The sequence below is a fragment of the Salvia hispanica genome, chromosome 5 (assembly GCF_029641045.1).
Source record: "Salvia hispanica isolate PSC_SH4W2 chromosome 5, Shi_PSC_v1, whole genome shotgun sequence".
Classification (NCBI taxonomy): Eukaryota; Viridiplantae; Streptophyta; class Magnoliopsida; order Lamiales; family Lamiaceae; genus Salvia; species Salvia hispanica.
Window position 1 is genome coordinate 6,754,116 of NC_142696.1, and position 25,810 is coordinate 6,779,925.

The following is a 25,810-nucleotide window of genomic DNA, read 5'->3' on the forward strand; positions in this document are numbered from 1 at the left end:
GCATGAGAATTATGGAAACTGGAAATATATGATTCTTTAAGAATGGTGAGATCAGTGGGAGTTTTAACACTCATAATGCTGTCATTAGTGAAATAAGGGTATATTTTCCTCTTCCCTCATTTCCTTAAGAATTAAGTGTGCCAAATATTGTTGAATAGCCTAACAATATTGAACATTTGAATGACTAATGATGATGCCAAGTTCATTGAACATAGGTGTGGAAGAAGCATCTCTAGAAGTGTCATTAATGTTTTCTTAATGAGAACGAATGTGGTCATTTCTGATGACTATGTGGCATATCTCCAAGAATCCGAATGTGATATATGAATACGTAATGATCCAGTTTCATATTCACTAGCCATTAAGTGTAATAATTCTAATAAATGGATTGATGCATGATGAAAGAGTTAAAATCTATGGATTGTAATAGAGTCTGGGACCTTGTCGAATTACTTGATAGACAAAAGTATATTGGGTGTAAATGGGTCTTCAAGACCAAATTCGACATAAATGGTTTAATCAAACGATTTAAAGCCAGACTTGTTGCCAAAGGTTATACTCATAAAAGATAGCATTGATTATAAAGAGACTTTCTCTCAAGTATCAAAGAAGGACTCACTTAGAATCATTTTGGCACTTGTAGCCCATTTCGACTTGGAACTACATCAAATGGATGTGAAAAAACTGCTTTTCTAAATGGCGATTTGGAAGAAGAAGTCTACATGAAACAACTTGAAGACTTCATTAAGAAAGAAAATTTAGTCTGCAAACTTAAGACATCAATTTATGGACTGAAACATGCTTCTCGACAATGGTATTTTAAATACCATGACACTATTACTGCTTTTGGTTATAAAGAGGACATCGTTGATCGGTGCATATACCTCAAGGTTAGTGGGAGCAATTTATATTTTGGTTTTGTATGTTGATGATATATTGCTTGCTAATGGTTACATCGGATTACTACATGGCACTAAAGTTATCTCTCTAAAAATTCCAACATAAAAGATATGTGTGAGACATCCTATGTCATAGGATAGAAATATCTTGTGATCAATCACGTGGACTTTTGGATTGTCTCATAAAAGCTACATAGATCGAATCTTTTAGAGAGACATGGAATGAGTGCATGTTCTCCAAGTGTTGTTCCGATTCATAAATGTGACAAATTCAGTTTGAATCAATGTCCAAAAACTGAATTAGAACCTAAAGAGATGGAAAATATTCCTTTACATCTATTGTGGGAAATTTGATGTATGCTCAAGTCTTTACTTCCAGACATTAGCTTTGCGCTCAAAATGCTAGGTTGTTACCAAAGTAACCCTGACATTGAACATTGGAGAGCTGCAAAGTTGATAATGAGATATTTAAAGGGGCAAAAGATTATCTGCTCACATTAAGGAGATCTGATCAATTAGAAATGATTGGATTTCCATTAAAGCTAAATTTATGGCTTGCTTTGAAGCATTAATGATTGCAAAATTTTATTTCAGGCCTTGGTATTGTCTCCTCAATATCCATGTCCTTGAAATTGTATTGTGATAATAGTGCAATCGTATCTTTCTGTAAGTATGACAAGTATTTAAGGAGCTAAACACATGGAATTAAAGTTGCTTGTCGTGAAAGATGAAGTTTGGGAACAAAGAATATCTATGAAATATATAAGCACACAACTTATAGTTGCTGATCCATTTACTAAGATGTTACCGCCTAAGACAATTATGGAATAAGTTAACAGATGGGTCTTGGGTATGGAAACGTCTAATCTTTATGTTTCCATGTTGGTTCAGACACTTAAGTTACGAATATTTTGAATTCAATAAAGTTGTTTCTACTTTTCCTGCTTATACTTATTATTTGATATGCATATGTACGTTTTTAGTATTAATGCAGGAGGTCTTGAAATAAGACAATTACGGACACGGTGTCACTTATAGATTATATTATAGTGGATATTGGTGATGTGGTACATGGAAGGAACTGTATCGATTGAATGATATACGCCCGCCATGACTCGCATTAGTAGTCTCTCTAATATAATACTTATGTTTACCAATAATGAAAGTATTTATAAATTCCAATATTTTATGCGCGCCTTATGTTTGTTATGTCTATTTTATCGTGGCTCTGTCACGTGTGACAAGTGGGAGAATCGAAAGCTTTGTGTCCCACATGTTCGCCAAGTGGGAGAATGTAAGTTTTGTGTCTCACATATGTGACATGTGATAGAATCCTAAATAGAATTGGAATTTAGTATAATACATATATTTGGTATAAGACACGTTTTCCCTAATTAATTTACTATCAATTAATGATCGTATTAATTGGAATGAAAAGGGACGGTCAATTAGCTATAATATGTTCTCTAACTTATTAGTTGATCACTAATATATACAGTACATTTCCTTTTCTATAGTAATTCCAATATGGAAAAGGGTGTATATATGTAGTTGTTCAAATTAGAGCACATATATATAAATGGCAATGATTACAATTAATATTATAACCAATTAGTAATACGATTGATTTAGGAATTATATTCCTATAATTATGGTCAATATATTACAATATTAATGTAAAAGAATCGTCCATATTATTACTTGGCCTCTTTGATGGAAAGGGCTTTTAGGGTTTGATAATTAGGGTTTGTCCTCTCTCTGCCTATAAATACAAGTGTGGGATCCCATCAAATCACACCCATTAAGAGAACACATAAACGAGGGAAAGAGAGAGAAACAAATCCTTAGAGTTGGAGTTGCACCACTACGCCAAAGAAAGTCCGAGGAAGTTCGTCTCCTCCTTCCTCAATCGCTTCCGCTATGGATCGCCAAGGTATGTCTCGATCCTATTATGATTATGGTTTACGTGAAATACATGATGTTCGAAGATCTTGCTTTATTTATATTCAATTATGCAATCTTGAATATATGATGATAAATAATGTCTAACATGTGGTATCAGAGCATGGTTGAGAACTCATGTATTTTCGTATAATTGAAAACCATATTTTTTGAATTTATTTTGATAAATTATTGTGAATTGAATCGATTGTTTTAATATGGTCAGCATGTTGCAAATTCAAATTAGTAAATTGAATTGGGTACTGTATTACGTATTTTGTACGTATTTGTGAATTCAACATATGCATTTGACTAATTGAACAATTATGTTTTGATTGAATATCTTTATGGAAAATTGTTTTTCATGAATCGAGACAGTGGGATTGAATTAGTAATTTAGTTTGCTTAAATTTTGTTCGCATTATTTCATTGTGAATTGCATTTGTTTAATTGCTTTATAAATTAAAGGCTGTTCATTTTATGCGATTATACTTGAAATATATTGTTTCCATATTGATTCTATTTATGTATATGGAATTGATTTGGTATTTTGACTGTGTATATATTGTATGAAAATTGCATTTGAATATATGCATCAGTGAATTGAGATTTCAATTAAATGTTTTATGATTATGAATCTACCGAGACGGTGGAATGAATGATTACATAATTCAATTCTTGTTTTAACATGTATTTTGATTATATTATGTTTATTTTGCAATCACCAAAGTGAGGCAAATTAAGGAGAGTCTATAATCAAACTCATATTAAAATTTGTTTAAGCAATTAATCTCTATATGTTCTTGATTATATTATGTTTATTTTACAATCACCAAAGTGAGGTAAAATAATAGTTTATAATCAAATTAAGTGAAAATCTGCTTAAGCAATTAATAGCTATACATTCTTGATTATATCATGTTTATTTTGCAATCACCAAAGTGAGGTAAAATGAGAAGAGTTTATAATCAAGTTAATATGAAAATCTTTGCATGCAATTAATCATCATGCTTGTTGTGGCTATTCATTATCTAAATAGTTTGTTTGTCATAAAAGGTCTAGATTCCCAAAGGAAATAGTCTTTGCGACATAATAAACACTAATGGAGTTAATAATTTAAATTGGTGTCGATTACCCAAAGGTAACACCAATTTATTAGTACTCAATATTGAACTAAGATATGAATATTAAAAGCATGATTTTTATAATTGTATGAAGACTACCCAAAGGAGTTTTCATAATTGCCTCATGATATAGGTTTTTCAAATTAATGTTCGTGTTATTATTCAAAGCTTTTATATGTGAGCATTCATTTCTTAATTGCTCTTATAATGTAAAAACATATATATTTTGCTACTAGTATGTTTGCCTCAAACGTTCCCCAACTTAATGGAACTAACTTCTTTGAATGGAAAGAGAAACTTAAGTTCACTCTTGTAATAATGGACTTGGAACCTAACACTGTTGAATGATAATCCAATTATCTTTGATCAAAGTAGTTGGTTGATTGCCCATAATGCTTGGGAAATATCTAACTTAGTCGTTCATTAGAATATTCGTTGTAGATAAAGTCTCTCAACGACTGATATTACAAAAGAATATTTGCATAATGTTGAGGATCGCTTCACAACTGCATATAAGTCTATTCCTGGAAAACTTATGAAGGATCTCATGAGCATGCAATATGATGGTTCTCGGACTATGTACAAGCATGTGATGGAAATAAATAACATCTCTTCTAAGCTGGAAAAGTTAGGATTATAGGTGGATACGGATTTCATTGTTCAATTCATTCTAACTTCCGTATATCCTCAGACCATTCCAAATTGATTCACTATAAAAGATTAGTGGACTCTTAAAGAATTGGGAAACGTATTGGTCTAGGAGGAGCATAAGATGAAGAAGTATGGAATGGGTGCATCTCATGCTCATATTGCAACCGAAGGAGCGTCTAAAGGATAATATTCATTCGAATTTATCATTATTATGGCATAAAGGAACTGGATCATATTTCTAGTGAAAGAATTAAGAGGCTTATAAAGGATAATATTCATTCGAATTTAGACTTTACAAGCATTACCGTTTGTGTGGATTGCATTAAATGTAAACAAACCAAACACAGTACTAAAAATGCCACAAGAAGCAATGAGCTCCTTAAAATTATACATACAGATATTTGCGGACCTTTTGATGTCTCGACTTCTAGTGGATAAAAACATTTTATCACCTTTATTGACGATTTTTTCGCATTATGGATTTATTTATTGCAAGAAAAATCTCAGGCACAGTTGAACATTTTATGACTGAGGTTGAAAGGCAATTAAATAGAAATGTGAAAATTATTCGATCTGATAGAGGTGGTGAATTTTATGGTCGTGCCACTAAAATAAGTCAATTACATGGACCTTTTGCCAAATACTTAGAAAAGCATGACATTTGTGCTTAATACACTATGCCAAGTACGTCTCAGCAGAATGATGTTGCTGAGAGACGAAACCGAACTCTCATGGAAATGGTTAGAAGTATGATAATTCTACCTTACCCATAACGTTGTGAATTTATGCTCTTAGAACCGCTATTTATGTATTAAACTGAGTTTTTAGTAAGGTTGTACCAAAGACTTTCTTATGAACTTTGGACAGATAGAAAACCCAGTTTTCAGCACCTTCATGTTTGGGGATGTCCAGCGGAAACTAGAGTATACTCTTTGCAAGAAACGAAAAATCGATTTTGGACAGTTAGTGGTTATTTTGTGGGTTACTACAAAAATCCAAAGGTTATCGATTTTATTGTCCTAATGATAGCATGAGAATTATGGAAACTGGAAATATATGATTCTTTAAGAATGGTGAGATCAGTGGGAGTTTTAACACTCATAATGCTGTCATTAGTGAAATAAGGGTATATTTTCCTCTTCCCTCATTTCCTTAAGAATTAAGTGTGCCAAATATTGTTGAATAGCCTAACAATATTGAACATTTGAATGACTAATGATGATGCCAAGTTCATTGAACATAGGTGTGGAAGAAGCATCTCTAGAAGTGTCATTAATGTTTTCTTAATGAGAACGAATGTGGTCATTTCTGATGACTATGTGGCATATCTCCAAGAATCCGAATGTGATATATGAATACGTAATGATCCAGTTTCATATTCACTAGCCATTAAGTGTAATAATTCTAATAAATGGATTGATGCATGATGAAAGAGTTAAAATCTATGGATTGTAATAGAGTCTGGGACCTTGTCGAATTACTTGATAGACAAAAGTATATTGGGTGTAAATGGGTCTTCAAGACCAAATTCGACATAAATGGTTTAATCAAACGATTTAAAGCCAGACTTGTTGCCAAAGGTTATACTCATAAAAGATGGCATTGATTATAAAGAGACTTTCTCTCAAGTATCAAAGAAGGACTAACTTAGAATCATTATGGCACTTGTAGCCCATTTCGACTTGGAACTACATCAAATGGATGTGAAAAAACTGCTTTTCTAAATGGCGATTTGGAAGAAGAAGTCTACATGAAACAACTTGAAGACTTCATTAAGAAAGAAAATTTAGTCTGCAAACTTAAGACATCAATTTATGGACTGAAACATGCTTCTCGACAATGGTATTTTAAATACCATGACACTATTACTGCTTTTGGTTATAAAGAGGACACCGTTGATCGGTGCATATACCTCAAGGTTAGTGGGAGCAATTTATATTTTGGTTTTGTATGTTGATGATATATTGCTTGCTAATGGTTACATTGGATTACTACATGGCACTAAAGTTATCTCTCTAAAAATTCCAACATAAAAGATATGTGTGAGACATCCTATGTCCTAGGATAGAAATACCTTGTGATCAATCACGTGGACTTTTGGATTGTCTCATAAAAGCTACATAGATCGAATCTTTTAGAGAGACATGGAATGAGTGCATGTTCTCCAAGTGTTGTTCCAATTCATAAATGTGACAAATTCAGTTTGAATCAATGTCCAAAAACTGAATTAGAACCTAAAGAGATGGAAAATATTCCTTTACATCTATTGTGGGAAATTTGATGTATGCTCAAGTCTTTACTTCCAGACATTAGCTTTGCGCTCAAAATGCTAGGTTGTTACCAAAGTAACCCTGACATTGAACATTGGAGAGCTGCAAAGTTGACAATGAGATATTTAAAGGGGCAAAAGATTATCTGCTCACATTAAGGAGATCTGATCAATTAGAAATGATTGGATTTCCATTAAAGCTAAATTTATGGCTTGCTTTGAAGCATTAATGATTGCAAAATTTTATTTCAGGCCTTGGTATTGTCTCCTCAATATCCATGTCCTTGAAATTGTATTGTGATAATAGTGCAATCGTATCTTTCTGTAAGTATGACAAGTATTTAAGGAGCTAAACAAATGGAATTAAAGTTGCTTGTCGTGAAAGATGAAGTTTGGGAACAAAGAATATCTATGAAATATATAAGCACACAACTTATAGTTGCTGATCCATTTACTAAGATGTTACCGCCTAAGACAATTATGGAATAAGTTAACAGATGGGTCTTGGGTATGGAAACGTCTAATCTTTATGTTTCCATGTTGGTTCAGACACTTAAGTTACGGATATTTTGAATTCAATAAAGTTGTTTCTACTTTTCCTGCTTATACTTATTATTTGATATGCATATGTACGTTTTAAGTATTAATGCAGGAGGTCTTGAAATAAGACAATTACGGACACGGTGTCACTTATAGATTATATTAGAGTGGATATTGGTGATGTGGTACATGGAAGGAACTGTATCGATTGAATGATATACGCCCGCCATGACTCGCATTAGTAGTCTCTCTAATATAATACTTATGTTTACCAATAATGAAAGTATTTATAAATTCCAATATTTTATGCGCGCCTTATGTTTGTTATGTCTATTTTATCGTGGCTCTGTCACGTGTGACAAGTGGGAGAATCGAAAGCTTTGTGTCCCACATGTTCGCCAAGTGGGAGAATGTAAGTTTTGTGTCTCACATATGTGACATGTGATAGAATCCTAAATAGAATTGGAATTTAGTATAATACATATATTTGGTATAAGACACGTTTTCCCTAATTAATTTACTATCAATTAATGATCGTATTAATTGGAATGAAAAGGGACGGTCAATTAGCTATAATATGTTCTCTAACTTATTAGTTGATCACTAATATATACAGTACATTTCCTTTTCTATAGTAATTCCAATATGGAAAAGGGTGTATATATGTAGTTGTTCAAATTAGAGCACATATATATAAATGGCAATGATTACAATTAATATTATAACCAATTAGTAATACGATTGATTTAGGAATTATATTCCTATAATTATGGTCAATATATTACAATATTAATGTAAAAGAATCGTCCATATTATTACTTGGCCTCTTTGATGGAAAGGGCTTTTAGGGTTTGATAATTAGGGTTTGTCCTCTCTCTGCCTATAAATACAAGTGTGGGATCCCATCAAATCACACACATTAAGAGAACACATAAACGAGGGAAAGAGAGAGAAACAAATCCTTGGAGTTGGAGTTGCACCACTACGCCAAAAAATGTCCGAGGAAGTTCGTCCCCTCCTTTCTCAATCGCTTCCGCTATGGATCGCCAAGGTATGTCTCGATCCTATTATGATTATGGTTTACGTGAAATACATGATGTTCGAAGATCTTGCTTTATTTATATTCAATTATGCAATCTTGAATATATGATGATAAATAATGTCTAACATTAACATATGCCAGTGCCAAGTAACTAAGGTAATTTTTGCAAAGCAAACTTTTTTTTTACTCAATGTGATAAATAAAATACCATAGTTGTTTGCATGTTCCATTTCTTATCTAGGTATAACTTAATCACCAAGATAACGCTTGTGTATTAGGAAATATAGTTGCAAGGCTTTATCTACTATTTTTTTTATTTCAAGACCTCTAAAGTGATTTTGTGTGTGAAGTGTTTGGTGCATACAAAACTCGTTTAGTTTCTTTTGTATTAACAGTGGGTACTAGACCATTGCGGGTTGTTTCTTATTCTATGGAATATATAAAATCAATTTACAGAATTTATTAAAATAATATCAGTATTCCGAGAACAGATAGGCGCACAAAAATAGGCTAAGAATTTTCGAGCAAAATGGAATTATTTCCAAGCACAATTTTAGAACCCTAATTTTTGAGCCCTAGAATTAATTGTTGATGACGTGGCATCGAGAATGCTTTTATTTCGTGAGTTGATATGGTCGAGTTGAGTTAGGGTTTGTGTAAAAGTTTGAAAAGTCAAACTAATTCTTTTAATGATGTGGCATGTGATTTAATTATTTGTGAGTCTATGTGGCAATTTAATTGTTTATGGGTGAGTGAGAATATTAGAGAAAATTTCCATAAATACTTGTCACCCTAATTCTTATAATTTTCGAACCCTAGACCCCTTGGAGAGAGAATTTCTATTTTTCCGGAATTTATTTAATCCTTGGGATATTTATCCAAATTAAATTCCAAGAGCCAATTATTTCCTTATTTAGAGATGGAGAAATCGAGCCCCCTTGTTTTTCTAGTGATTTTCGAAAATCACTATATTTGGGAAGGAAGGAATTGTTTTATTTTATTTGATTCCTTACTTGGTTTCCTTCCATACCTAGAATTTAATTATTCTACAAAATCTTTCCATACTTCAAGGGATCTTGCGTTACTTTATTTTAGTAAATATCCAAAAATCCATGCCTTATTTAAAAGGCATAGAAATCGGCCCCTACCATGCCTCATGGAAGATTTTTCTTATTTTTATTTTGCTCCATGATATTTTATTCTATATGGAAAAATACCAAAAATAAAACCATGGCTAATTAACTAGCCTAATTTTCGAAAATTAGGAGATATTGCTATCTTCTATTTTTGTTAATTCTTCTTCCCTACTTCACAATATTATTTTATTTATTTAATTGGGAGAATGAGATCTTACCGAATATTCTATTCGAATTACCAAAAGATCTTGTGAGCACTATAAATAAGAGAACACCCCAACCCTAGACCCCAAATTTTCGGCCCCCTCACTCACATTCACTCTCTCAATTTTTCTTCTACATTACTCCATTAATCCTTCATCCTTTGAGAAGAAATTGAAGTACAATCCAAGAACTTTGAAGAATCAAGGCTAATACTTGTTTTCTACCGATTGTTTTTCGTTAAAGAGGTATTTTTGTTTAAGAGTTATGGTTGTTCTTCTTCTACCTCTTCTTTTCTTCTTCTAACCGATTAATCGGTCTTCTTGAACCCTCATGCATCTTAGTTGAGTGAAAGAGGGATAAAAAGGGATGTGGGAACATGTGTATGTGTGTGTGCCGTGAGTGTGTGGTGTATGTGTACCGTGTGTGTGTGTGTTGTTGTGTGGTGTAGTGTGTGGTTGATAGTTAAATATTATGGTGTGATAAACATGATCTTGATTAATTAGTAATGATAAGATAAATCATTGGGAAGAGGGGAAAAGTAATGAGACATGCATGAGTAAGAGTAGTATTGAACCTAATTTGTGATATGTGCCTATGTGATTAAAAGGTGAAACTTTGGTTGCGAAGCCGGATAACGGAAAAGCGAAACTACTTGAAAACTAAGCAATCGAGGTGGGCTTTACTCTAAAAACTCTCTTTTATTTTATCTAAATGTTGTTGGGAGATATAAGGGTGGTTTAACGGTTATGTCATACCTATGTTTGTTTTAATGTGATATCTGATCTGCTTATACGAATTCGGGTCTGAGTATGGGCCGCAAGCCCTACCAGGCTGTGTACACAATGGGATCGAGAGCCGTCCTTGCTAGTCGGCCGGTCTCGTGGACGAAAAGTGTGGCCACACTTTCGTCGCACCATGGAATGATTGATAATTTATGAGAAAATGGGAGGTTATTTTGACTGGCCAGTCTATGAAAATATATTTTGTGATACTCGTGATATTCTTTTATAACTGCTTAAAACTCGAGTTCACTTGGTAAGGGTGGCATAACTTATAAAATGTTTTGGCAACGAGCCCACTGAGTATTTCAAAATACTCAGCCCTGCATGTGTTTTCCTTATGTGCAGGTTGAATGATGACGAGTGGTGGCGGGTGTTGAGCAGCTTAATTAATTAATGAGGATATGTTGAACACTAAGCGTAGTTGTGTCTTCATACATAACTATACTTTCTCTTGGTCGTTTCCGCTGGATTTTTGATACTCTTTAAAACTTCTTTTTGGAATAATTGCATCTTACGCTCGGTTGTGGCCTTAGTCTTTTCTGGTGATTTTGTCTTGGATACTATGTCGTACTCTTAAGGTTTTGATTCTCATTTATGATATCTTTCTTCCTTTAATCTTCTAGGTTAAGTTGTTGCAATTAATACTCTGATATTCCTTTCATTCTTTTGGTCAATACTACTTTAATGAAACCCTAGCCTATGTTAATTCTTTGGAGTCGGTTTTGGGTAGCAGCCGCCACATTTATTGTACCCTAGGAGGGCGGGCTGTTACAGTTGGTATCAGAGCCTCAGTTTCTTTCCGCTCTGGACCCAAGAGTCTTTTCGAACCTTAGGTTGTCTTTGTAATCTTTTCATAAATGAACTAAATGCGAAGGACTCAACACCGCAACTCGTCTCGTTCAACCGCAAAGAAAGAGGTACTAGATATTTTGTGACTTGTGCTTGAAACTTGATGCTCTTGGAAATATTATGAATGAAAAGTGACGTTTTCGGAATAATGATTTGTTGAATATGAAAACTTGTGAAAAGTATGCTCTATGTGCTAGAAATATTATGAATGCGAAGCGATGCTTCTTGAATGATTTGTTGAATATGAGAATTTGTGAAAAGCATGCTTTATGTGATGAAAATACTATGAACACGAAGCGATGCTTCTTGAATGGTTTGTTGAATGTTACATGAGAACTTGTGAATGTTTGTGAAATGCGAATGTGATCACGTGAGACTATGTTGAAATGTTGCTATGCTTAGACTTGGACTTTTGGACCTAGCATGCTTTAGCTATACGATCACAGTGCTTGAACCAACACTAGAAACGTGGAAGAACTAGTATAAGGTCGTTAGTGTATGTGGAGATCAGACGAAACACGAACAGAAATCGCACGATTAGTTATCTAAGAACGAGAACCTTGGACGCGACGTTTCGAACCACCATCTTTTGACTTTCATACACTTTCGCAGCACCATTTGAGATCACGCACTATCTATTCTTTTCCACTTTTGTGATAGTGCTGACTTGTTCCTTTTCCCCTTTCGTAGATGGTCCAACCCTATCACGCCCTTATACGACACCGATACGCCAAGAATAGGAACTTTCCGGTAGAACGCTATAGAGACCTGGAATGGGACGGAGAGCAGTTCCTTCTGAACTTCGTTACCGACTTCTATGGTCATTGGCTGGACGCCTACGCGTACGGAACTACCCATCACGAGGGAATCATGCGACTTATCCATATACTGCATTCCCCTTGGAGCGAGTGGACCGCTCAAGCCTCAGTATCCTACACCTGGTTTAGCCCTTCCAAATACACGCCTCGAGGAGACTTCGTCGGCCTAATAGGAGTCTTACTGCCGGCCATGTCTGCCGCCGTTGATGGACCTCCACTTCATCCGCCAACGCAAAGGTACTCGCCAGGAGCTGCACGTCGAATGAAGTATCGCGATGACGAGGAACCGCACGTTGCTCGCGTTCCCCGTAAAAGGACCCTTAGGATGCGCATTTCGACACCTCGAAGGATCATAAGAGAGGCCGAAGGGATGCTTACTTCGATTCCTTCGCCCCTAAGCAGCGAGAAGAAGGACGAGGAGATGGGATCGTTCAAGAGAGGAGAGAGTTCGAGCGCCGAGAGTTTCGGAGAGTCGGGAGAACCCGAAGAGGACGAGGCCAAAAGTGGCTAAGTGCTCAAGTAGCGATCTTGTTTTCTTTTCCCCACGTTTTGAACTTCTAAGAACTTCTTTTTATGTCGTTATTTTCCTTCCGCGATTGAATCGCTCTTTTCCATTCATTGTACCAAGACCTTTTGGGATTGTTTTTGAAATTTTAATGGGAAATTCGTACCTTTCATTCTATTATATGGCTATGAAGCCGTCTTCACTCTTTTCTGCCCCTATTGCGTGAATATACTTACTCTTTCTAATATCTTCCGAGTGTTTTTCCACCTTATGGTGCAACCTTATTATGTTCTCTGTTTTCCTAACAACTGCTATTGTGTGGTCTTTCTTTGGACCCTGCTTGTGAATGAGTTTAAAATCTTTTCTTCCAAAGTACCATATCACTACCTTGAAATGTTAAGTAAGTGCGCTAACCGTTCGAGTGTGGTAAATCAGAATGCCGCCTAGACGCAACGTGAGGAACGAGGAACCATCTTCCCATGCTTCGGCAGAGCAAAGCATGACGCAACCAAGACCGCCGTCACCACCACCTCCACCACCGCGAGTAGATAGGGAAGTCGTGAAACTTTTCCTTGATCAAAAACCTCCTACCTTCGATGGAATGGGTGAACCCGCCAAAGCTGAGACTTGGATACGTGCCTTAGAGCGCATTTTCCGAACCTTAGTGTGCAACGACGCGGAGAAGATGATCTGCGTGACGCATCAGCTGACTGGATCCGCCGATTTTTGGTGGGATACCAAGCTAAAGACCATGCCCCAGGATCGCATAGACGGGATGACTTGGGAGGAATTCAAGACAGAAGTTAACGATAAGTACGTACCCAAGAGCTACCGCAAGGCGAAAGCAGCCGAGTTCCACAACCTCACCCAAGGACGTTTGTCCGTAACCGAGTATGACCGTGCACTTTGTGACACGACCCGCTATGCGCCAGAACAGACCGATACCGATGAGAAGCTGGCTGATAAGTTTCGTGAGGGCCTTAGGCACGAGATTAGGATGGCATTGGCAGTCCGTGGAACCCTTACGTACGCCGAGGCGCTAGCCCTCGCACTGGATGTAGAGGCAGCAATGCCCAAGGAGAGGAGCGCGGGGAACACTACGCTGGCATAACCCCCGTCACGTCCTAACCATGACAAGAGGAGATGGGAGGAGAATAGGATCCACCATGACAATAAGCGATACCGTCCCAACGGAGGAGGACAGACTTCGTTCAATCCAAGGAGCGACTTCCGTGCCAGACCACCTCAGTGTAACGTTTGCGCCAAGTACCATTTCGGGCAGTGTAGAGGACCGAACTCGAATAGATGCTTCAACTGTGGTGGAAACGGGCACTTCTCGAGGGAGTGTCCGAGCAAGGGAAACGGACCAAGGAAGAACCATCAGAGTTTCCGTCAGCAGCCGAGAGCGCCACCTACGAGCTCGGGAGCAAACCCGAATCAGCAACTGCGGCTGCAGTAGCCTGTCCGTCCAAGACTTCCAGCCCCGGCTAGAGCGTACGCTATAGAGCAGAAGCAGCCCAAGGTCGAGCAAGGAAAGCCCGAGAGTGGAAACCTAGCAGGTATAGGCGAAATCCTTGACACCCCTATCGTTGTTTTGTTTGATACGGGCGTATCGCATTCTTTCATCTCTGAGTTGTGTGTGCATACCTTAAGCTTACCTACTAGGAAGTCTGAACATAGAATGATGGTGTCCTCACCAGTAGGAGGACTGGTTGAGATCTCTCGTTTTTGCTTGAACGTAGAAATCGTACTAGGAGAACTTAAGTTAGTTGCTCACGACCTGCGAGTTATGACGATGAGAGACGTTGACGTGATCCTAGGAATGGATTGGTTAACCGCGAACTTTGCAACGATCCGTTGTGAAGAGAGGCTAATAACCCTACAAACCCCGGGTATGGAACCCGCCGTGTACCACGGAATCTCGATGAACCGACGAATCGCTATAGTCTCTGCGTTACAAGCCACCGCCATGATAAGGAAAGGACGCCCGGCCTACCTTGTCTATCTCCACGGAGAAGAGAAGGAGGAAGCGAGGCTTGAAGACGTTGCTGTCGTACGAGATTTTCCCGATGTTTTTCCCAATGAATTACCTGGACCGCCGCCCGATAGGCAGTTAGAGTTTACGATCGATCTCGAACCTGGAGCCGCACCCATATCGAAGGCGCCGTACCGCATGGCACCTAAGGAGTTAGAGGAGTTAAAGATTCAGCTGCAAGAGCTCATGGATTTAGGATTCGTTAGGCCCAGTGTTTCGCCATGGGGCGCACCGGTGCTCTTCGTTAAGAAGAAAGATGGGTCAATGAGAATGTGTATCGACTATAGAGAGTTGAACAAATTGACCCTCAAGAACAAATACCCTTTGCCGAGGATAGATGACCTGTTCGACCAACTCCGAGGAGCCGGAGTGTTCTCTAAGATGGATCTGAAGTCTGGATACCACCAGCTGAAAGTGCAGAAAGAGGATATCCCTAAGACCGCATTCCGTACCAGATATGGTCACTACGAGTTCGTCGTGATGCCGTTCGGTCTGACGAACGCCCCAGCCGTGTTTATGGATTTAATGAACCGCGTTTTCCACCCGTACCTAGATACGTTCGTCTTAGTATTCATAGATGATATCATAGTCTACTCGAAGGACGAGCAGGAGCACGCGGAACACCTACGGATCGCGCTGGAGACGTTGAGGAAGGAGAAGTTGTACGCCAAATTCAGCAAGTGTGAATTCTGGCTGAAGGAAGTCAACTTTTTAGGACACATCGTGTCAGCAGAGGGAATCCGAGTGGACCCCGCTAAGGTCGAGGCGGTACAGCAGTGAAAATCGCCATCGACGCAGAACGAGATTCAGAGTTTCCTAGGTTTGGCAGGATACTACCGAAGGTTCATAGAAGGATTCTCTAAGATAGCGAGACCGATGACCCAGCAACTCAAGAAAGGAATCAAGGTGAATTGGACGTCGGGTGTGAAGCGAGCTTCTAACTTTTGAAGGAGAAATTGACCACCGCACCAGTGTTAGCTGTGCCAGAGCTTGGAGTCGATTACGTAGTTTACACCGACGCTTCGAAAGTCGGATTAGGATGCGTGTTGATGCAGAACAACAAGGTGATCGCTTACGCGTCGCGACAGTTGAAACCGCACGAGTTGAACTACCATACCCACGATTTAGAGTTAGCCGCTGTAGTACATGCCCTAAAGATTTGGAGGCACCATCTCTACAGAGTTAGGTGTGAAATCTTTACGGACCATAAGAGTTTGAAGTACTTCTTCGAGCAGAAGGATCTGAACATGTGATAACGGAGATGGCTCGAGCTAGTGAAGGACTACGACTGTGGTATCAACTACCACCCCGGCAAGGCAAACGTAGTAGCAGCCGCTTTAAGCCGTAGAGACCAATCGCAACTCGCTGTTTTTCTATCGGGAGAGGAAAGTTTAGTGCGAGAGTTGAGTAAGTTGCGGATAGAAGTAGTTAGAGCACCCGATACCGTGAAAGGTCGAATCGCCACGTTAGTAGTAGAACCTGATCTAAGGACGAGGATCGTTGCAGCACAACGGCTAGATGAGAAATTAGAAGAGATTCGAATCGAAGTGAGAACCGGTGAATCCGGAAGTTTTAGTGAGGCTTCCGATAACGCTCTTACCTTTGAAGGGAGACTGTGCGTGCCGAACAACGAGAGTCTTAGGAACGAGATCTTGAGAGAAGCTCACGAAACCCCATACACTGCTCACCCCGGAAGCACGAAGATGTACCAGGACCTGAAGAAGTCCTTTTGGTGGAACGGCATGAAGAGAGATGTCGCAGCTTTCGTGGAACGTTGCTTAGCCTGCCAACAGGTGAAAGCCTTACACCAACGACCGTACGGGAAGCTACAACCACTTGAGATACCCGAGTGGAAGTGGGAGCACATCGCTATGGATTTCGTGACTGCGTTGCCGAAAACCCTTAAAGGGAACACCGCGATTTGGGTGATCATCGATCGGCTTACCAAGAGTGCGCATTTCTTACCAATCCCCGTAACCCATGGATCGGATAGGTTAGCCCGGATCTATATTCAAGAGATCGTGCGACTACATGGAGTCCCAGTGACGATTACGTCTGATCGTGACCCGAAGTTTACCTCGAAATTTTGGATTAGCCTACAACGCGAGCTTGGAACACGCTTGAACTTTAGCACCGCTTTTCACCCACAATCCGATGGACAATCCGAGAGGACGATACTAACTCTCGAGGATATGTTGAGAGCCGTAGTGCTCGACCGAGGCGGAAGTTGGGAGACCGCACTCCCATTGATCGAGTTCGCCTACAACAACAGCTTTCAAGCAACGATCGGCATAGCGCCATATGAAGCACTCTATGGGAGAAAGTGTAGATCTCTGCTCTACTGGGATGAAGTTGGCGAATGAAGAGCGCTTGGACTCGATGCAGTTGAAGAAATGGTCGAAATCGTTCGGCGAATCCGCGCGCGAATGAAGGAAGCTCAGGACAGACAGAAGTCGTACGCTGACGTTCGACGGACGGACTTGCAGTTCCACGCTGGCGACAAAGTTTTCCTCAAAGTATCCCTGTCGAAAGGGATAGCGCGTTTTGGAGTCAAGGGCAAGCTGAAGCCACGTTTTATCGGGCCGTACGAAATTCTAGAAGGAGTAGGACCCGTAGCTTATCGATTAGCGCTGCCGCCCAGCCTTGGGAATGTGCACAACGTTTTTCATGTGTCGCAAGTGCGAAAGTATGTGTTCGATCCGAAGCATGTGATTCGTTACGAGGATATTGCTGTAAGCCCGGATCTGAGCTACGAGGAGCAACCCCAGTTAGTCTTAGATCGAAAGGTCCAAACCTTGAGAAATAAAACCACTGCCTTCGTGAAAATTCAATGGAGAAACCACGGGCCCGAGGAAGCCACGTGGGAGCGTGAGGATAAGATGATAGAGCTTTACCCGGAACTCTTTCCGTAAAAGGTACCAAATTTCGGGACGAAATTTTTCTAAGTGTGGTAGGATGTAACATCCCGGATTTTAGAACCCTAATTTTTGAGCCCTAGAATTAATTGTTGATGACGTGGCATCGAGAATGCTTTTATTTCGTGAGTTGATATGGTCGAGTTGAGTTAGGGTTTGTGTGAAAGTTTGAAAAGTCAAACTAATTCTTTTAATGATGTGGCATGTGATTTAATTATTTGTGAGTCTATGTGGCAATTTAATTGTTTATGGGTGAGTGGGAATATTAGAGAAAATTTCCATAAATACTTGTCACCCTAATTCTTATAATTTTCGAACCCTAGACCCCTTGGAGAGAGAATTTCTATTTTTCCGGAATTTATTTAATCCTTGGGATATTTATCCAAATTAAATTCCAAGAGCCAATTATTTCCTTATTTAGAGATGAAGAAATCGAGCCCCCTTGTTTTTCTAGTGATTTTCGAAAATCACTATATTTGGGAAGGAAGGAATTGTTTTATTTTATTTGATTCCTTACTTGGTTTCCTTCCATACCTAGAATTTAATTATTCTACAAAATCTTTCCATACTTCAAGGGATCTTGCCTTACTTTATTTTAGTAAATATCCAAAAATCCATGCCTTATTTAAAAGGCATAGAAATCGGCCCCTACCTTGCCTCATGGAGGATTTTTCTTATTTTTATTTTGCTCCATGATATTTTATTCTATATGGAAAAATACCAAAAATAAAACCATGGCTAATTACCTAGCCTAATTTTCGAAAATTAGGAGATATTGCTATCTTCTATTTTTGTTAATTCTTCTTCCCTACTTCACAATATTATTTTATTTATTTAATTGGGAGAATGAGATCTTACCGAATATTCTATTCGAATTACCAAAAGATCTTGTGAGCACTATAAATAAGAGAACACCCCAACCCTAGACCCCAAATTTTCGGCCCCCTCACTCACATTCACTCTCTCAATTTTTCTTCTACATTACTCCATTAATCCTTCATCCTTTGAGAAGAAATTGAAGTACAATCCAAGAACTTTGAAGAATCAAGGCTAATACTTGTTTTCTACCGATTGTTTTTCGTTAAAGAGGTATTTTTGTTTAAGAGTTATGGTTGTTCTTCTTCTACCTCTTCTTTTCTTCTTCTAACCGATTAATCGGTCTTCTTGAACCCTCATGCATCTTAGTTGAGTGAAAGAGGGATAAAAAGGGATGTGGGAACATGTGTGTGTGTGTGTGCCGTGAGTGTGTGGTGTGTGTGTACCGTGTGTGTGTGTGTTGTTGTGTGGTGTAGTGTGTGGTTGATAGTTAAATATTATGGTGTGATAAACATGATCTTGATTAATTAGTAATGATAAGATAAATCATTGGGAAGAGGGGAAAAGTAATGAGACATGCATGAGTAAGAGTAGTATTGAACCTAATTTGTGATATGTGCTTATGTGATTAAAAGGTGAAACTTTGGTTGCGAAGCCGGATAACGGAAAAGCGAAACTACTTGAGAACTAAGCAATCGAGGTGGGCTTTACTCTAAAAACTCTCTTTTATTTTATCTAAATGTTGTTGGGAGATATAAGGGTAGTTTAACTGTTATGTCATACCTATGTTTGTTTTAATGTGATATCTGATCTGCTTATACGAATTCGGGTCTGAGTATGGGCCGCAAGCCCTACCAGGCTGTGTACACAATGGGATTGAGAGCTGTCCTTGCTAGTCGGCCGGTCTCGTGGGCGAAAAGTGTGGCCACACTTTCGTCGCACCATGGAATGATTGATAATTTATGAGAAAATGGGAGGTTATTTTGACTGGCCAGTCTATGAAAATATATTTTGTGATACTCGTGATATTCTTTTATAACTGCTTAAAACTCGAGTTCACTTGGTAAGGGTGGCATAACTTATAAAATGTTTTGGCAACGAGCCCACTGAGTATTTCAAAATACTCAGCCCTGCATGTGTTTTCCTTATGTGCAGGTTGAATGATGACGAGTGGTGGCGGGTGTTGAGCAGCTTAATTAATTAATGAGGATATGTTGAACACTAAGCGTAGTTGTGTCTTCATACATAACTATACTTTCTCTTGGTCGTTTCCGCTGGATTTTTGATACTCTTTAAAACTTCTTTTTGGAATAATTGCATCTTACGTTCGGTTGTGGCCTTAGTCTTTTCTGGTGATTTTGTCTTGGATACTATGTCGTACTCTTAAGGTTTTGATTCTCATTTATGATATCTTTCTTCCTTTAATCTTCTAGGTTAAGTTGTTGCAATTAATACTCTGATATTCCTTTCATTCTTTTGGTCAATACTACTTTAATGAAACCCTAGCCTATGTTTACTTCTTTGGAGTCGGTTTTTGGGTAGCAGCCGCCGCATTTATTGTACCCTAGGAGGGCGGGCTGTTACAATTTACCAAGCACCTTTTGTTGCTCAAATTGTTTATATTTCACGCTCGGAAGAAATTGCTCAGAATGGTTCGACGAGCCGTGTACGAGCACATTTGGTGCTAAGAAGTGTTCGGTATTATAATGATTATTTTGGTGCTCCGTAAACGACATTTTGTCTTAGTGTGTGAAGGAAGATATGTATATTTAAAATGTATGCTATGAATTAGGATGTTACGATCTAATTCTAAGTGGTAATCCGATTCATATATGGATTGGTATTTAGTTGATAATAATCAGATAAAATCAAGGAATCAAATAATAGACTTATATAAGTCAAAAGACTCCACCATCTTATGTTAGATAATTGCTAAATAGATTAGTGTTGAGTTTACTTTTTTCGGGCCAATGATTTGGTACGACATAAAAATGCCATGAAATTTCACCCACTAATTAACTTGGAATTGCTTTCACTTGAATAACTCTAGGCATATGTACGTACGTATATTATGTTATTGATCGAAGTCATCATAATAAAATTTTGGAAATTAATTACGGTAGCCAATTAAATTATGTAGTAGTATAAATTTGTCATCCACAACTTCAAGTGCCGTATCGTGTACAACATAATTAATCAATAATTCCCCGTGCATTCCTTGCTGGAATTCCATTTCCCCCCTTTTCCGATTTCGTCTTTAAATTAAATAATTATATGGTTAGTGACAGTGTGTGCATATAATACAATATCTCTCCAATGCAATCATTTTCCATATATGGACTATGTGGGATCAGTTTGTTGCAATTAAAGTTTATGGTTTCAAAATCTGTTTTGTCACGTCAACTACCAATTTCTGGTGCCACTTGGTTAGTTTTATCGCTCAACATGATTTTTAGAAACAAGATCGGTTATCAATTATCATTATCTATCCTCTTATATTAATTGTCCAATAATAGGTATGTACTAGGGTCTTATTATGGATACACATACTGCAATCTCCATGATTTAGTTGGCGCAATCAAATTTATAGTGGATAACCTTGGTCTCTCTAGTTGCACATCAAAGTTTAACCAGTTTGATCGGATAAGTTCAAAATTTTAAAATAAATCATATGGTTTGAGACCAACGACGGATATGCATTGCTCTGATCAAAATTTATAATGGAGATCCTATGTTGGTCTCTATTGGTGCAAATCAGAGAAAATCTATAGTCTGATTGGACTTTGTAGGAATCCGAATTGAATTGACATTTTTATATCAAATTCAAATTTTGAAAAATGAGGAGTAATATATAATCAGTTTTACTCGGAACTCTTCTCCCGTTAATTTATGTGAAAAAGTTTGAAACCAAGAACGGATATGAACTAATTACCCTTTTTATAAAATGAATATTAAAGATATCATGTATTATTATAAAAGAAACAAATTAAAGTAGTAGAAATCACGAGGGATTAGTTAAAGGGAGTATGATCCTCATCATCAACCAAATCCTGATTCATTAGCGCCTTGTGAGATTCGTCATCCCAATCAATTCTCGCAATAAACACCAACAACAAAACCAAACAAACCACAACTCCCCCAAAAAGCCCCCCCAACAGCCCCCCCAATCCCATCCCCACCTTGAACGCCAACACCACCCCCAACGGCAGCCCTATCACATAGAACCCACACACATTCGCATACATCCCCACCCACGGCCTCGCCGTCCCCCTCACCACCCCACCACACACCGCCAACGGGAAATTCACCACCTCCACCGCCGCCATCACCATCATCATCCTCCCCACCCCCCTCACCACCCCTCTCTCCCCGCTGAAAAGCTTCCCCCACTCCCCCGCCGCCCCCACCATCGCCGCCGCCCCCACCACCCCCGCCCCTGCCCCCGCGCATAGTGACACCCGCGCTGCAAGGCGGGCCGCCCAAGGGCGGCCTGCCCCTAATTCATTCGACACGCGCACGGACGCGCACGTGGCGAGGGAGAGCATGACAGAAAAGAGCAAGTAGTCGAAGTTGAGCACTATCGCTAGGACGCCTACTGAGCGCTGCGCGCTCGGGAGGCGGCCCGTGAGGAGGACCACGATCTCGTAGCACCACCACTCGAGGCAGGTGGTTAGGCAGCAGGGCCCACTGAGTTTCAGCAGCCTCAGCCACTCTGCCCCACTCTGCTCCAACCATCCCCCTTCCTTCCAATTCCCCCCTTTTCGCCTTTCCCACAAAATAAGATATATCGCGAGCAAAACCGCCACCACCAGATCACTCATCCACACTGCCATTGCGATCCCCTCCAGCCCCCTCGCGCGGGCGAGCACCAGAGTGGCCGGGATGTGGATGGCGGCCGCGGTGGCCGAGCTGAGCATGATCGGGACGGTCACGTTCTGAGTGCTGAGGTAGGCTTTAAGAGGGCACAGGAATGAGATGACGACCAAATCGGGGATGAGGAAAATGAGGTAGCGGCGGGAGACGGCGGCGAGGTCTGTGTGCTGGCCCAAGTAGATGAGGATGAGGTCGACGTGGAGCCAGAGGAAGGCGATGGGGACGGAGACGGAGAGGAGGAGAGTGGTGGACATGAGGAGGGTCTTGTGGAGGAGGCGGAAGTTGTTGGCGCCGAAGGCTTGGCCGCAGATGGGCTCCATGGCGCCGCAGAGGCCGTTGAGGAGGGAGAAGCCGGTGACGTTGGCGAAGGTGAAGCCGAGGGTGGCGCCGGCCAGGGGGAGCTCGCCGAGGCGCCCCAGGAAGGCGGTGGTGATGGCGGTTTTGGCGAACCATGTGAAGTTCATCGCCGCCAAGGGGATGGTCATCCGCCATTGCGTTCTCAGCTCCTTCTCCAGATTGGGAGTTTCTTCTGGCGAGACCTGTTTTTGCTGCTCCATTGATCTATTCTGCTATAAAGCTTAGGAGAGTGATTATTGTGGGGTTTCTCTCACTAATACTTTAACTTACGCTGTTTTCTTAATTGGGAAGTGCCATCATGCTATGATTTATAGAGATGAGGGTAGATTATAACATACTAAGGTTTGGTACAGTATTACAATAACAATATTGAAATTTGTTATACCGAAATTTTAGTATACCGAATATTAATACGGTAAAGTATGCAATATAACAATTTCGGTTAATATTGGTAAAGGAGGTGTATTTGATGTTGATATTAAAAAAGGTAGAATATGAGATAAAATGAAATATGTGATTGTGATGTTAATGTACTACTAATACATAAATCAATTTGGCATGCTTGATTGTGTCAGGAACAGTGGAGCGGGGGCTTGGCTGATGTCGGACTCAGTACCAGTACAGTTTGCAGAGGCGGGAATTGAAGTGGGTGCTGTTAATTGTATTCTTATGCGAGAGATGGAAGAGAAGTGAATGAAAATTGTGGAGAGATAATCAGATGGAGTATATAAATAGAAATAGAGATTGAGAAGAGCCCATTACAAACAGAGATAGAGAAGAGTCAAAGTGATTTCCATAAGCTAGTACTAGTAATTTTTATTCATTACTGATTACACTGCCTATGTTAAATTTATTAGCTAGCCCCCATCGTATTAATCATTACAATATTATTTTTATTGCCCGATTAATATAAGAAAATATTTTGGATCCACAGTCCACATATATATTTGTAATAACATTGATATAATAATATACATCATGTAATAAATCATGGAATCCAATAATAAATATAACGCGTATTCATATTAGTAAAACTTAAAATTGTAAACACCTAAATCAAAATAGCCATATAAAATTTTCTGAACAGTTTATAGAAAGCGTAATAAGAGAAATATTTGATAGTACAAATATTTTATAAATACATCTTAGTATTCAAGAATATTGTGTATAATTTTTGTTAAGTTATTGGGCTTGACTAGTAGCCGGTTAGCTAGCCGCAAAATAATGGAAAAGCAAAGTGTTCAACCCCCTTATAGCTTTTCTCAAATCAAACTATATTAAGAATATAATAAATCAAACAATATTCAATCCGTTTATAAAAAATAGTCTCTATTTGTCATTTTGGATGTCCAACAAAAATAGTCTCATTTCTAAAAATAAAAAGGTTATTTTTCATACTTTATTCATTTTTCATTCATATTTCTCTTATTTTACCTATTTTTTCTTCTTCATTCTTATTTTACCAATTTCATATTAAATTCATGCCGTCCACAAATGAAACTATTTTTTATGGACATAAGGAATAATAATAATAATAATAATAATAATAATAATAATAATAATAATAATAATAATATTAATTACTCCCTCCGTCCCAAATAATTCGTCCCACTTTTCCATTTTGGTCCGTCCCACATAATTTGTCTCACTTCACTTTTACCATTTTTGGTAGTGGACCTCATATTCCACTAACTCATTCATACTAACATTTTATTATAAAACTAATACATAAAGGTAGGATTCATATTCCATTAACTTTTTCAACCCACTTTCCATTACAATTCTTAAAATCCGTTCCCGGTCAAAGTGACCCGAATTATTCGGGACGGAGGGAATAGTATTTAATACTTTCAGCATCTGAGTTAGTTAGATTTCAGGTTCTTTTGTTGAGTCATGCATATGGTATGTAGAGTCGTTATGCACGTTTTTGTATATTAATAAATTAAGGCATCACATAAAACGCAATATAAAGTTAAAATAAAAACGGTTAGTTCTGATGCTTTTTTTAGAGCATTTAGCGTGATGATAAACATACGTATACGTATGTACATAACTGAACTTTTTTAAACATTTTACATTGAAAATCATTTTATAAACATTAATTGATTGAAAATAAATTTTATACTTTATGGTAAATAGAGTAACAAAAGATAGCTGACGTGGAAAAAGGGATTCCTGTCTACATTTTTATAGTGCAAACTTCCACTATACAAGATTCCTTTTATTTTCATTAATATGGACTGTAGATGTGACACAAGTTTTAATATAGAATTGACAAAGTAATAGAGATATAGAAAGAAAAAGTAATTAAAGTATTGTTGGTGGAGAATGAGTCTCACCTCATTAGAGAGAATATTTTTCAAAATTGAAAAATATATATTCTTATGGGACGGACTAAAAAATGAAAGAGTACATTTTCTTATGAGACGGCGATTCATGTACATAGATGGCACTCCAATAAATGTTAACATCTTTCCTTACGAGAGTGATTATGGTGGGGTTTCTCTCACTAATGCAGTTTAACTTACGACGTTTTCTTAATTGGGAAGTGCCGATATCATTTATAGAGATCTAAACATAATTAATAATGGTTCGATACAAATAAAATGGGAGTATTAGTATATCAAAATTTTGATGAATAGAGTATTACGGTAAAGCAGAGGTATTACTCTTTCCGTCCACATATAAAAAAATGAGTTTTGGAGATATTTACTTAGAATATATATACTTTAATTAATATTGAATTTGTAATCTTAAACGGGAGATTAAGATGTGGAATTATATAATCATTAAATGTAATGCATATTGCAAAATAAGAGGAATATGGACAGTATTATTAAAAATATTAATAGGTCGAATAAATGTATATTACTTACAACCATTACATAATATTTGATGCAAAGAAGTTACACTTTCTGCCAAGCTCATTTATTCAATTAAGACGTTTTTTTAATTAAGATTTGACAAATAATATTCTATAAAGCACCCTTGGAAGAAAATGAATATGAACGCCACGCCAGAGAAGATGAAGAACCTACCGGAGCGTGAAGAATA

The 25,810-nt window shown here is 38.3% G+C and overlaps 1 protein-coding gene across 1 annotated transcript; it reads right to left on the reverse strand.

Annotated features, from left to right (window-relative positions):
* Nucleotides 1-21,446: 21,446 nt before the first annotated feature.
* LOC125208529 (MATE efflux family protein) lies at nucleotides 21,447-23,528 on the reverse strand. Its single transcript, XM_048108168.2, has one exon. It carries the CDS (start codon nucleotides 22,954-22,956, stop codon nucleotides 21,538-21,540), a length of 1,419 nt encoding a protein of 472 aa, XP_047964125.2. The 5' UTR covers nucleotides 22,957-23,528; the 3' UTR covers nucleotides 21,447-21,537.
* Between the last annotated feature and the right edge of the window lie 2,282 nt (nucleotides 23,529-25,810).

What these genes read in the sequence shown, in the direction of transcription:
- LOC125208529 (XM_048108168.2), bottom strand. Translation starts at nt 22,956, where the DNA reads ATGGAGCAGCAAAAACAGGTCTCGCCAGAAGAAACTCCCAATCTGGAG.